The sequence below is a fragment of the Callorhinus ursinus genome, unplaced genomic scaffold, assembly GCF_003265705.2.
Source record: "Callorhinus ursinus isolate GAN/ISIS: 27379988/994484 unplaced genomic scaffold, GSC_fseal_2.0 scaffold6, whole genome shotgun sequence".
Classification (NCBI taxonomy): Eukaryota; Metazoa; Chordata; class Mammalia; order Carnivora; family Otariidae; genus Callorhinus; species Callorhinus ursinus.
The window spans coordinates 80,275,705-80,288,132 of NW_027397068.1; the positions used below are offsets into that span (position 1 = coordinate 80,275,705).

The 12,428-nt window shown below is 44.8% G+C and overlaps 1 protein-coding gene across 1 annotated transcript in view; it reads right to left on the bottom strand.

Annotated features, from left to right (window-relative positions):
* Nucleotides 1-12,428, bottom strand: part of WDR27 (WD repeat domain 27) — a 126,491-nt gene that overhangs the window by 68,716 nt on the left and 45,347 nt on the right. Inside the window, exons 23-25 of the mRNA XM_073894263.1 lie at nucleotides 12,267-12,388; nucleotides 4,343-4,432; nucleotides 3,250-3,360 (exon numbers count right to left, since the gene is read on the bottom strand). Coding sequence (XP_073750364.1) covers nucleotides 3,250-3,360; nucleotides 4,343-4,432; nucleotides 12,267-12,388 — 323 coding nt within the window. The remainder of the gene's footprint in view (nucleotides 1-3,249; nucleotides 3,361-4,342; nucleotides 4,433-12,266; nucleotides 12,389-12,428) is intronic.

Sequence of the window (12,428 nt, forward strand, 5' to 3'; positions counted from 1 at the left end):
GAAAAACAAAGCTGGGGGCATCATGTTGCCCGATTTCAAGCTATATTACAAAGCTGTGATCATCAAGACAGCATGGTACTGGCACAAAAACAGACACATAGACCAATGGAACAGAATAGAGAGCCCAGAAATGGACCCTCATCTCTATGGTCAAATAATCTTCGACAGGAGCGCCTGGGTGGCTCGGATGGTTGGGCGTCTGCCTTCGGCTCAGGTCATGATCCTGGGGTCCTGGGATCGAGCCCCACATCAGGCTCTCTGCTCGGCGGGGAGCCTGCTTCTCCCTCTCCCGCTCCCCCTGCTTGTGTTCCCTCTCTCGCTGTGTCTCTCTCTGTCAAATAAATTAATTAAATCTTTTTTTAAAAAGTTTCATAAAATAGTTTTCCATCCTTTTAAATTCCATTCTCATCAGTTAAAAACTGAAAAAGAAAAAAGTTTATACGATAAATCTCTCAGCCAAATAGTAAAAGTTATTTTTTTCCAAATAAAGTCTATAGTTTCCTTGAGTTTTTAGAAATTTCTCTATGTCATTTTTATTTAGATAACCCATATAGACTAGTAGTGAGTTGAATTGTGCCCCCCAAAGTGGTATGTTCAAGTCCTCACCCCAGGACCTGTGAGTGTAATCTTACTGGAAGTAGGACCTCTGCTGATATGATTGTGCTAAGACCCTAAGATCAGCTTGGACTTAGGGTGTCCAGCAACCAGTGTCCTTGTAAGAGAAAGAAGAGGGGGAATGGTGACACCAGGGAAGATAGCTGTGTGAAGATGTGAGCAGACAGCGGGCCGATGAGCCCCACGTCAAAGCCAAGGACTGGCAGCCGGCACCAGGAGTGGAAGGGGCCAGGGCAGACAGTTCTCTTCAGGGTGTCCAGAAGGAACCAACCCTCCAACCCCTTGATTTTAGACCTGCAGCCTCCAGAACTGTGAGAGAATAGATTTCTGTTGTTTTAAGCTGTGAAATTTATGGTGGTTGGTTGCAATAGCCCTAGGAAACTAACACAAAACCTTTTTAAATATGTTGAGGACAAATGGATATGTATCAGTCTCTATTCCAAATCCATCATAAGAAATGTGTGTCTAACATGTAATGTATGTTGGGGAGAGGAAGGGAAGGCAATTTCATTAAAATAAAAACATTGAGGGGTGCCTGGGGGGCTTCGTCAGTTCAGCGTCTGACTCTGGATTTCGGCTTAGGTCATGATCTCAGGGTCGTGAGATGGTGCCCCAAGTTGGGCTGCACGCTGGGTGTGGAGCCTGCTTGAGATTCTCACTCCCTCCCTGTGCTCCTCCCCCACCTCTCTCGCTCTAAAAATAAATAAATAAATAAAAATTTAAAAATCAATTTAAAACAATGAAATGAAATAAGTACACTGGGCCAGTCCACAGGGTGGCGGGTGGTGTCCTGCCAGCCTGCAGTGGGGCTAGTGGCCGCCACGCTCCGTGCTCCTTGGCGCTTCCACACTGTGCTCCCACAGGAGGAAGCAGCAGAAAAACAGTCTGACATCAGCTAAGAACCTGAGGCAGGATTCACTGGAGCTGAAGGGAAAGTGGACGTTCCTGTTGGCGCCATAAGTACCTGTGGATTGTGGCAGGAAAAGTGAAATGGGTCACTGATGTTGAGACGTCAGTGCTGATAAATAACTTTGAAGAGTGGACGGATCCAAGTGACAGAACGTGAGGGCTGGAATTTTTACTGGATGAGTGTGCAAACCAACTAAAACATCTGTAGTGTCCAAACTGGCTATCGGCTCTCAATCACACAGTCAACCATTTTCTGAACCAAACCGACCCAGAAGGATCTAATGGTGAAGAATGTGAAAAGCCACAGGAGGCAGCTGGAGAAAGACGGGGGTCCTCCCGCAGAAAACGATGAAAACAGAAAACACCTCGTGCTGCCCTGCTGACCACAGCCTGTCTGTGGACAAGTTCAGGAACAGTCCCTCCCGGATCACGAAACCTTGTGGCAAAGCCCAGGGGACAGGCATCTTTCTGATCAACAAGCGCTCGCAGATCAAAACGTGGTCCCAGGACAGCAAAACGGTCCGTCTCTGAGCCCATCGCTAAAGCAGCCCACGTGACCCCTCCGGACATCAACATCCCATGACTAAGAAGTGGGAGCAAGTTCAACCTGCGCTTGTTCTGATGTCTCTGCGCCGCCCGCTCAGCGGCTCAGTGAGCATGGCTCGACCTGGATTCCGCCACTTTTGCTCAGGGAAACGCAGCCCAGTGAGCTGGACGCGGTGTTTGCTCGTTCGTTCGTGTCACCGTTCAGAAGCACGTCCCCAGGGAGGGGCCGAGAGCGGCCGCGGCACGCTGCTGGACGGGGTGCACTGGGCCGTGGCGCAGTCAGGGGAGGCCGCGGCGTGGAGAGGAACAGCGACCGCAGCGCTTCCAGGGCCACGGCCGCGACACCGTAGCAGACGACAAGCTGAAGCGCCACTGGCGGAAGCATCCGGCTCTCACCTCCAGCGCCACCAGCAACCAGATCCTTAAGTAGAAGCTGATCAGTGACACCCCCCACACTGCGGCTCCGAACCGTGAGACCACAGACTGCCCACGAGTCGCCCTCGAGAAGTCCCGGGCCATCATGAAGTGTGTACGATGAAGAGCTGGCGCAGCAGGATGGGGCTGAGCGGGGGCTGGGCGGGGGCTGAGAAGTCATCAGGGCCACTCACTGGGGCCCAAACTGGCCACCCGAGAGACGCAGGACGTCCTCACGACCAGGCAGTGACCGCCAGGAAGCACAGGAGACGGCAGCCTGGACCCTGCCAAGTCCTCCCTGCACCAGGGCCTATTCTGAAATTCCCTTTTTCTAGAGCCTTTTCCCTTCCTAAGCCGTGTGAATAAATATAGGCACTTCTTTGGAAGGTTAAAAATAATAATAATAAAATAAGTACATTGTTCCCTAAGATACCAAAAAGGAACACTCCCAGTTAAATACTTTGATCTGGTATTTTACTCAGTAGTGTTGTTACCTGGTGATTCACAGAAAATGCAGCAATTCCTACACGGGAGGCAATTTGTGCAATGATTGATAAATGAATAAAGAAATAAATTAATGTGTGACTGGGGTTTAAAATAATCAGGCCTCACCAAAATTAATGCATGAGTGTCTTTCACAGAGCACACATTATTCTCATTAAAACAGATTTTATCTTCATGTGCGACAAAATTAACCAGTTTCCACAAGAATGAGTCTAGGGTCTCACGACTGAAGACCACCCGACACACCACGGAGGCACTTACATGTCTGTCCTCCGCGCCCGAAGCCACGTAGCGTCCACAAGGGCTGAACGCAATCCCACATGGATATCCACGGTTTGGATGTCCTTCAAAACAGCGCTCGCATCTATAGGAAAAAAAGAAACATCAGGAGAAAAAAATGATTTTTTATTTTTAACACAAATGAGGGCAAAGACACTGACTTGTAGCCTGTCTTCACAACAATGAACAAACCAGCACTGACACAGCACGCTCACATGTGAGTTATTAAAGGCAAGCAGGTCATTCTGAAGATCTTTAAAAATATAGAACAAACGTTTTCAAATGATAAATTATTTGGATCAGTGATCCAAAAACTTCTGGGAGGTGCAACACTCTAACGAGGCTGTCAAGCAGCGCAACCAACTTGCTACAAAGTGTTACATACAACCTGTTTATTGATGCTGGTTTTCCTGAGAAAATCTCCTATTTGGGGGTGGCCAGAGCGGCCCAAGGAGAGACTTCGCAAGCGCTAACTAGCACATGGCTGGGCTCCAGGGGGTCCACGACGCCAAACAGAGGCCTCCGCCGGAGATGGCTCAGGGAACACGCCCTCACACATCAGAGGGGCTTTTATATTTGCTTAGCGATTACAGAGGAGAGCAGAGACACTGTTCATTCTGCCCTTGCCATCTATAAGTGTGCATATGCACAAATATTGATACTTTTTTATATACGTTATATATTTAGTGATTATTCCCCATAACAGAATTATCTTTTTAGAGAATAGGAACATACATATATATGCATTTGCATCACTGTGGTTTATGAGCATCTCATTACCTCCCTGTGCATCTCTGACCCTCAGGGGTCACAAGGCACACGCAGAGCAAACACCAGCACCTTTGACGTTAGCATTCCAAATTGGTGCGACCTGTTCTGTGTATAAATCATACTTTTCTTAGATGAGCCAGCGTGAGTAGGTTCACCACAACCTTGTCGTATTTGGAAAAACGAGATCAAACTAAGTTTACTTAGTTTTCTAAGTAGTTTTACTAAGGCCTCATGCCTCGGGAGCTGTTAACAGAAGCATGTCTCCACCTGCAGCCTGCAGGCCAGGGCGGGCCTTACCTCAGGGTCTCAAGTCCCACAGCTTTATGCCATCCCCAGTGGCTGTGGTGGCGAAAAGGTTATAAAGCTGGTGCTGTTGGGTCATGAATGATGATCCCTAGAATTGTAAGGGGAGGAAACAAGATGTGTTCTTTAAAGGCTGAATTAATAAATATTATACTGATGCTATCTAACAATAATGAATCTAAAGTAAGAAATTGACACAAAGTTTTTTTTCTTATTTATAACAATTTCAGAATTGGCCTCCAAAAACCTCCTTATGAATAATTACTAATGGTACATTTTGACCTTAGGAAGTGTATGTTTTCTATATATGAAACGCCACCAAGAGTTATAAAAGTACAATAAAAGATCAAAAGACTACAATATGAATATACCAGAATTTATTTTTAAAGTATAAATCATAATCCGTCTTCAATAAATTATCTGAACGATGCCCCGGATGGGGAATTTGAAGTTTGAGGTCAGTTATTAATCTGCCAGTTATCAAACCCTAAGGCCTCCATGCAGGAGTCTGTGCACATGTCCCTGGCTGGGGTTCCTTTGAGGACCTGCCTCTGACCTGATCATCACCTCCCCTCGCGCTGCAATCAGAAGGAAGGCCTCAGCAACTTAAAATATCCCCTGGAAGGAGCTGAACTGCACTCCACCTACAGAACCATTTTTGGACCCAAACATTATATAATTATGGTTCATAACAATGTCCATCTTCCTTCTATGCCAAGAATATCCAAATTATTAAGAAAAATGTAATGAAGTATATCTGAAAGCATTTATCCTTACAGTGTGCACATACCTCAAGGTTGTTCTTCAGTTACAAATAGGAAATGAAGGTTTATATAAATTCAACAGCAAACTAACAGAGAGAGCCTTAACTCTGTGCCGACAGCATTCTAAACACTGAACATTTCATCCTCTTAACAAACTTATGAGATGTAAACTATTTTATACCCATTTCAGGTGAGAAACACAACACAAAGGAATCCACTCATAGCCACCCAGCTACTAATTCAACATAGCTTAGCAGTCCACAAACGAGCACAAGGTCAAGACACCTTGATAACTCATACCATCCAAACAATTCAACAGACATCCAACAAACATCCCGAGCTCATCCACTAAACATTGAGCACTTTGCAAGGCACTGAGTCTTAGAATGAGACCCAGATCTAGTTTAACAGAAAGCAGGTTATACTACCTTACAACATTGCTAGTTTCTTGAAGTTAACCAGTAAAAAACCAAAAGCATTCACAGGGATAAAAAGAGAATTAAAACCTTTTTTCAATCAATCCAATTGAGGCTAAGGAAGAAGAAATGAAGAAGCAAAGAAAATTCACGATAAATAGAAAATACAGAAGTTTTTTTTTAATGTAGAAGAGAATGCACAAAATAAGATCAAATGTGTAAGCATACCAATTATAAACAGACAAAATTCAACAAGTTAAAAAAAAGAAGAGATTCTTAGTTGGATTTCAAGAAAAACACTTAAAACATCATTTTTAGGGGCATCTGGGTGACTCAGTCCGTTAAGCGTCTGCCTTCAGCTCAGGTCATGGTCTCAGGGTCCTGGGATCGAGCCCCACATTGGGCTCCCTGCTCAGCGGGGTGTCTGCTTCTCCCTCTGCCTCTGCTCCTCCCTTCATTCGTGCTCTCTTTCTCTCTCCTCTCAAATAAATAAATAATATCTTTTTTTAAAAATCACTTTTAAAGGCTGAATGTGAAGGGTGGGAGAAAAACAGCATATGCTAAATAAAAGGCAAGATTGATTGCAAAAGTACTAGAAAAAATAGATAAGGCAAATAAGACCTCATTAAAAATAGTTTATAGATATTATAAAAGGAACACTGCAATGAAAACATAAGAAGTCTGACTTAAATATGCCCAATAACACAGCCTGTAACTATATGGAGCAAAAATTAATAGAATTATAAGAAGAAATTGACAAGATTACAATCATAGGGAGAAATATTAATACATTTCTCTAATTAAAAAAAACAATCGAGGGTACAAAAAATTAGGAAACCTGAGTAATTTGAATACAATTAATAAGGTTGGGTCAGTAGACATCTATGCAAACACGTACCCAGTGGTGGGTGAGAACATATTCTTTTCATGCACACATATATGATATCCATAAAAATCAACCAGAGAGCCAAGTTTCTCAATAGATACAAAAATCCCAGCAGGTAGAAGAGAATCAGTGCCATATAGATCACGTGCTCCAAAGACAATGCCATAAAATTAGAAATCAGTAACAGAAAGTTTACCAAAAACAAGCTCATATATGTAGAAACCTAAAAGCACACATCTAAATAAAGTCTAGGTTAAAAAAAGTCCTAATGGGAATTAGAAAATGTTTACTACTGAATAATAAAAATAGCACCTGCTACAAGTGGTACAGGGCAACTAAAGCAGTACTCAGAGGGAAATTCATAGGCTTCAATGCACACATTGCAAAGGCGCAAAGAGGGGTTAAAGTCATACCTACAAGTGTCAAGAAAAATCAGGTACCACAGAGATACGAACAGTTTGCTGCCATCATGCAGCCCAAAATGTATTTTGATGCGTACTTGGGAAAGAGCTACACCAAATTCAGTTGTGGTAATCAAAGAAGAATCAGACAGAAAGATACAGAGCATAATTGTGTCTGTCCCCACAAGCATTTCATTTCTTTAAAAAAAAAATACAAGATCTAAAGACAATAAAGTAATATATCTTAAGGCAATCATATGGATTTTACTGACCATTATTGCTGAAAACCTAAAGTTTTCTGTGTGATAAAATGTTTTCATTAGAAAACTATTTAAACCATTACAGATTTAATTTTTCAATTCAAATTAGCTATACAGCATTGTGTATTTACATCATAAAAATGCATATATCTTATTCAGGCATAGAAAAAAGTAATAGTCAAGTTTTTATTATGTATAAAGAAAAAATAACTATGATTTTTAAAGAGACCAGTAAATCATAAAAGAATTATGTATTTTCATTGTAAAAATAAAACCACTTAATGATATAACACAATTTAAAAATAGGAAAATATGGCGCTCAATTTTTGATGTACTCTTGTGACTGTGATAAAATTAAACAGTCTGCTTCTCCAACAACAATCACGGGGCAATCCCCAGGACAGGTGGTTTTCAGTCTGCACACCGGGATGCTTGCAAAAGAGCATTACTGGTATGTGACGGACATGCTTGTCCTGAGCTCAAGAGAACTTCGGAATGATCTATTTTATGTTTTACTGGAAATAGGGCATTTGGGCCGGTTAGGATTTGTGTTACATGAGCGTTCCTGGGTAGCAGCTCCCATATGGCTGCGGTTGGTCAGAACACTTTGATGTATGTTGTGTAACTGAACAAAAATTTAAGAGAAGTTTAGAAAAACAAGCTATTAGAACACAGTGTAAGCATCTGGAACCTTACACTCCTTCCCTTCCCTCCCACCATATACCAATCAGAAGTGTATTTTCAGGAAGTTAAACCAGTTATTTTCCCAGTAAAAAGCCTCAGGACTATTTTTCCTAATACAACACCTCTCATCCAAGAGCACACCACAATGATCCCCAAAATATCAGTCATCACTGGAAGGCCACATCAATTTGAAGTAGATCGGGCTACTATTTGGTCATTACATACACTGCTACTTAATGGAGAAGAAATTTTAAGCAGTTTCCTAAAGCAAATGCAAGAAAACCCATAACAACAAGAGGTTTTGTGAGAGGGACCTATGGAGTGGCCACCGTGTCACCTGAGGAGGGAAGGCTGTCCCGTCACCACAGTGGCTTTGCACCGGCTACTGACAGTGCTGTCGACACTGTGTGTCTGGAGAGAAGCTGCCCAGGAATCTGTTAGGGGCTCCTGAAACGCAGAGACACTGTCCCAGAGACCCACACATCCTTCAGGAAGGGGACACTTCCTCCAGCTGACACCACACCCTGAAAACAGGCTACGTCATAAGCCCCTGCCCACGCCCACTGGGAATGCTGTGGCCCCAAGCCGCTCCTGCATCAGCCAGAGCCAGGGTCCGGGCAGGTGACGGGACCACGGCAGATACTGAGCAGACGGAGCGCCGGCTACGGCCCATCCCGTGAAGCCACCTGCCGCTGAAGGAGCAGCTGTGCACTAGGGCAGCAGCTATGGACACACCGCCCCCGTGGGGCCGGGGTCCATGCAAGCTGGTGCTGCTGCTCAGGAGCACACCCCTTCTTCCCTTGCCAGCCTGTCGCTCCCCCGGGGGTGGGGGGCTCATAAAGCACCACACGTTTGCAGAGCACCAGTGTCCTCCCCAAGGGTGGCCTTCCAGCCGGAACCACATGGCGCACTCTCGTTATTTCCACGTCTGTGCACCTCCCTCACGCACACCCACGCAAGCATCAGTGAGGTCACTCACCTTCCTGCTCAGCCTTCATGACGGCTGCCCTGTACCTGGAATAAAGCCCGGATGGTGCTGAGACTACAAGCCCCACCTGGGGTTTCACCACATGGGCCTGAACGCGGCTCCCCAAGGCACACCTGGCTTCCCCCCCATGCCTCATGGACCTGCGGCCCAGCTCACCTCCTCAGAGAGGGCCCCCCAGAGAGGCCTTGGCACAGGGTATGTGATGCTGTGTGAACCCACTTCTTTCCGTAGAAGGGTACCGATTCACTCCTGCACACATGTACCCCAGGGCTCACAACCACACCAGGTGCAGGCTCGCTGACAGATACATGTAGATGAATTCATTACTAGGTGGATCATATGCATGCACACATGGATAAACACATGCTCACACACCTACACATACATGTGTGTGCACGCATGTCCTCATCTGGTCCAGGCCACAAGAGTGGTGAGGACAAAGGGGCAGGCACCAGGATGCTCGGTCTCGCCATCGCCCAAGACCTTGCCGTGGTGAAGTGTTGCAGACGTGCAGTGACAGGATCACAGTCCTGCTCATTAGGCTCGTTATCAGGAAGCCCCCAGCCTGGGCACAGAGATGCAGCACAGAGGCCCCCAGACCACAGCACCCCACTGGGGTTTGGACCGGGAGCTCTGTGGCCAGACGCGCAATCGCTGCTGACGCATCTCAGGGAACTGGTGCTGCACGTCTCAGCTTCCACACCCATGCATTAGGGCTCTCTGAGGACGGAGTTCATGCACGCTCAGCATATCGTGTCTGGCATGTGGGAGCACACAGCACATGTGAGCTATGGCGTGTGCACCTGTAAGAGTGTGACGGCAAACATTGGGGGATGCCTCCTCCTGTCCTGGTGAGTGCCCCCCAGGAGCTAAACATCGCCAGAGCTCGATGAATCCCACAGAAGCCATCTATGGCACAAGAAAAGGGCCTGGGCCCAGCAACCCAGGTTCCCTCACAAGCCCAGCCTGGGACCTAAGTCCACAGAGGGATGAGACAGGAGAGCCCCAAGGGCCTGCAGGCCAAGTCTGACTCTATCCCAAGAGTTACTGGGAACCTCGAGGGATTTCAAGGAAGACACTGAGATGGTCACTTGTATTTAGCAGTGGCAGTATGACCGGGTTGAGGAAGAGCCTTGTGGAGACAGAGGACTGGGGTGGTGGCAAGGGCAGAAGGGTGGACGGACAGACGGCACAGGGGATGCTGACCAGGCAGTGCTGGGCACACTCGCGGTGTTCATGCCGTGGGTCTACATACGGGAGTCAGGCTGTGAGGGCACACGGAGCACCGGAACCACCTGGCTCTTAGCCCAAACTAACTGCACGGGCTAAGGCAACCTGTCTGTTTTATGCATCTTCACAACCCTCCTAAAATCAAATTCTGTCTGGCAAAATGTGACAAGGTAGAGTCCCCGTCAAGTGCAGCCCTCTCCGGTCTCCCCAGGACACAGTGAGTGTCCTCATTACTGTGGCCACTCATGTGACAGCACTCGCCACAGTCAGCTTTGGGTAAATATGACCCACGTCCACACCTACCACCTTCGGTGTTACAATTTCTTTGAAAGCAATTTCTTACTTCAGCTTCTGATCTTCTACTGCAAGTAGCAAATTCTTGAGCATTTATCCTTAAGACTCACAGGAACAAAGGGATTGTGTGAAATTAGGTGCATCAGAGAAGAGAGACTTTTTAAGGCAATGCCCACCAACCTTCATAAATTTATATTTAAAGAAATAGGAAGAATAGTTGTCATTTAATGAACTGAGAATATGTTAAGAGGTTTACCTGCATTATCTTATTTAATCCCTGCAACAGAGAAAAGTTAATGAATGCGAAAGGTTTAAAAGTCTTCTACCATGAAATGGGAACAGAGGGCTGGCAACAACAAAATCCCAAGATGTCAGACAAAACAGCATCACATCATTTTTCAAAGTGAAATAACTTCTTTTGAAAATATGAGAAAATTGTTTAGTTCAAAAGAATTATCTTTACCGTTATTTTAAAACTAGGGTTTTATTTTTTATAAGTAAAAGCATTTAAAACTCCAAAACTGTATTTTGTATTTCCAATTTAACCAGCTGAAACAATTTAAAACAAATATGGAACCAAATGGAAAAAACAAATATCAGACTGAGATTTTCAGATTTTCATACCAAGTTTCATCTAGATGAAGTTTTCATGGCTCTGTGATAAATCCGAGAAAGAAATAAAGAACAGAACAAGTAAAAGAAAAAGAAAATAGGGATTTATAATGGAAATGTTGACAAACCACTTTCCATACACAAAAAATGATGATGGTGATGGTGCTGATGGTGGTGATCATGGTGGTGATGATGATGATGGTGGGGATGATGGTAGTGATCATGTAGGTGATGATGATGATGGTAGGGATGATGGTGATGATCATGGTGATCATGGTGGTGATGATGATGATGGTGGGGATGATGGTAGTGATCATGGTGATCATGGTGGTGATGATGATGATGGTAGGGATGATGGTAGTGATCATGGTGATCATGGTGGTGATGATGATGATGGTGGGGATGATGGTAGTGATCATGGTGATCATGGTGGTGATGATAATGTTGGTGATGGTGGTGATGGTGATGATGGTGGGGGTGGAGCCTGCCTAGGATTCTCCCTCTGCCCCTCCCTTCCTCTAAAAAAAGCCCAGAAAACAAAGAACAATGATCCCCTTGAAATCATAATGCAGATTTCAGAAGACATTATAAAGTCACTCCAAATATATCAAAAATCAGAATTGTAGTTGCAGTCTTAAAAACAGAAGCTTTGGTCACAAATGTCTTAGATGCCTTTTGGCTTGCAAATTGTCTTTTAAACTAAACTATGAGACAATGAATTCGTCAAAACAGCACCTCCTCTAATCTCCAGTCTGTAACCCTCAGCTGTGGGTAGTTTTTAAAGTACTACTCTGTCAAAACAGAGTAGGTACTGGGAGCCTGGGTGGCTCAGTGGGTTAAGCGACTGCCTTCGGCTCAGGTCAGGATCCTGGAGTCCTGGGATCGAGTCCCGCATCGGGCTCCCTGCTCAGCGGTGAGTCTGCTTCACCCTCTTCCCTCTCGTGCTCTCTATCTCTCATTCTCTCTCTCTCAAATAAATAAATAAAATCTTTAAAAAAATTAAAAAAAAAAACAGAGTAGGTACATCTTAAAAAGAAAAACTATTGATTTCTGAAGGCTGCTTCACATTCCAGGAGGATCTACATGACTCACTCAATCCTTTAGTATCTGAAACACCCAAACCCTTCATCAAGTTTTAAGTGTGAATGCATTACTAGTAAAGTTGAAAAACAGGCCCATAAAACAATCAAAGACCAAAGTACGAAAATTAACATTCCATATGATATTAAACTATCTTCTAAGGTTAAACATCAAGGCTTGGAAAACTGATGACTAAAAATTAACATGGAATTTGGTAGCACTGGTACAAACTTGCATCAGACATTTGTACGAGTCAAATGCTTAGACATACAATTTTACAAATGATATGTGCTGTCAACAGCTCACTCACTTTATTCTGGCAGATTTGGTGAACAGGCCGTGAATGGGCTTCTATGATTGTGGCTGCGCTGCAACCTGCATTGAGGTCGAAAACTTCCAGAGTCCTGTTCCGGCCGGCCGTGAGCACAAGATCTGCGTGACTCAGTTAGGGAACTCCTCTCAACGATCCGTC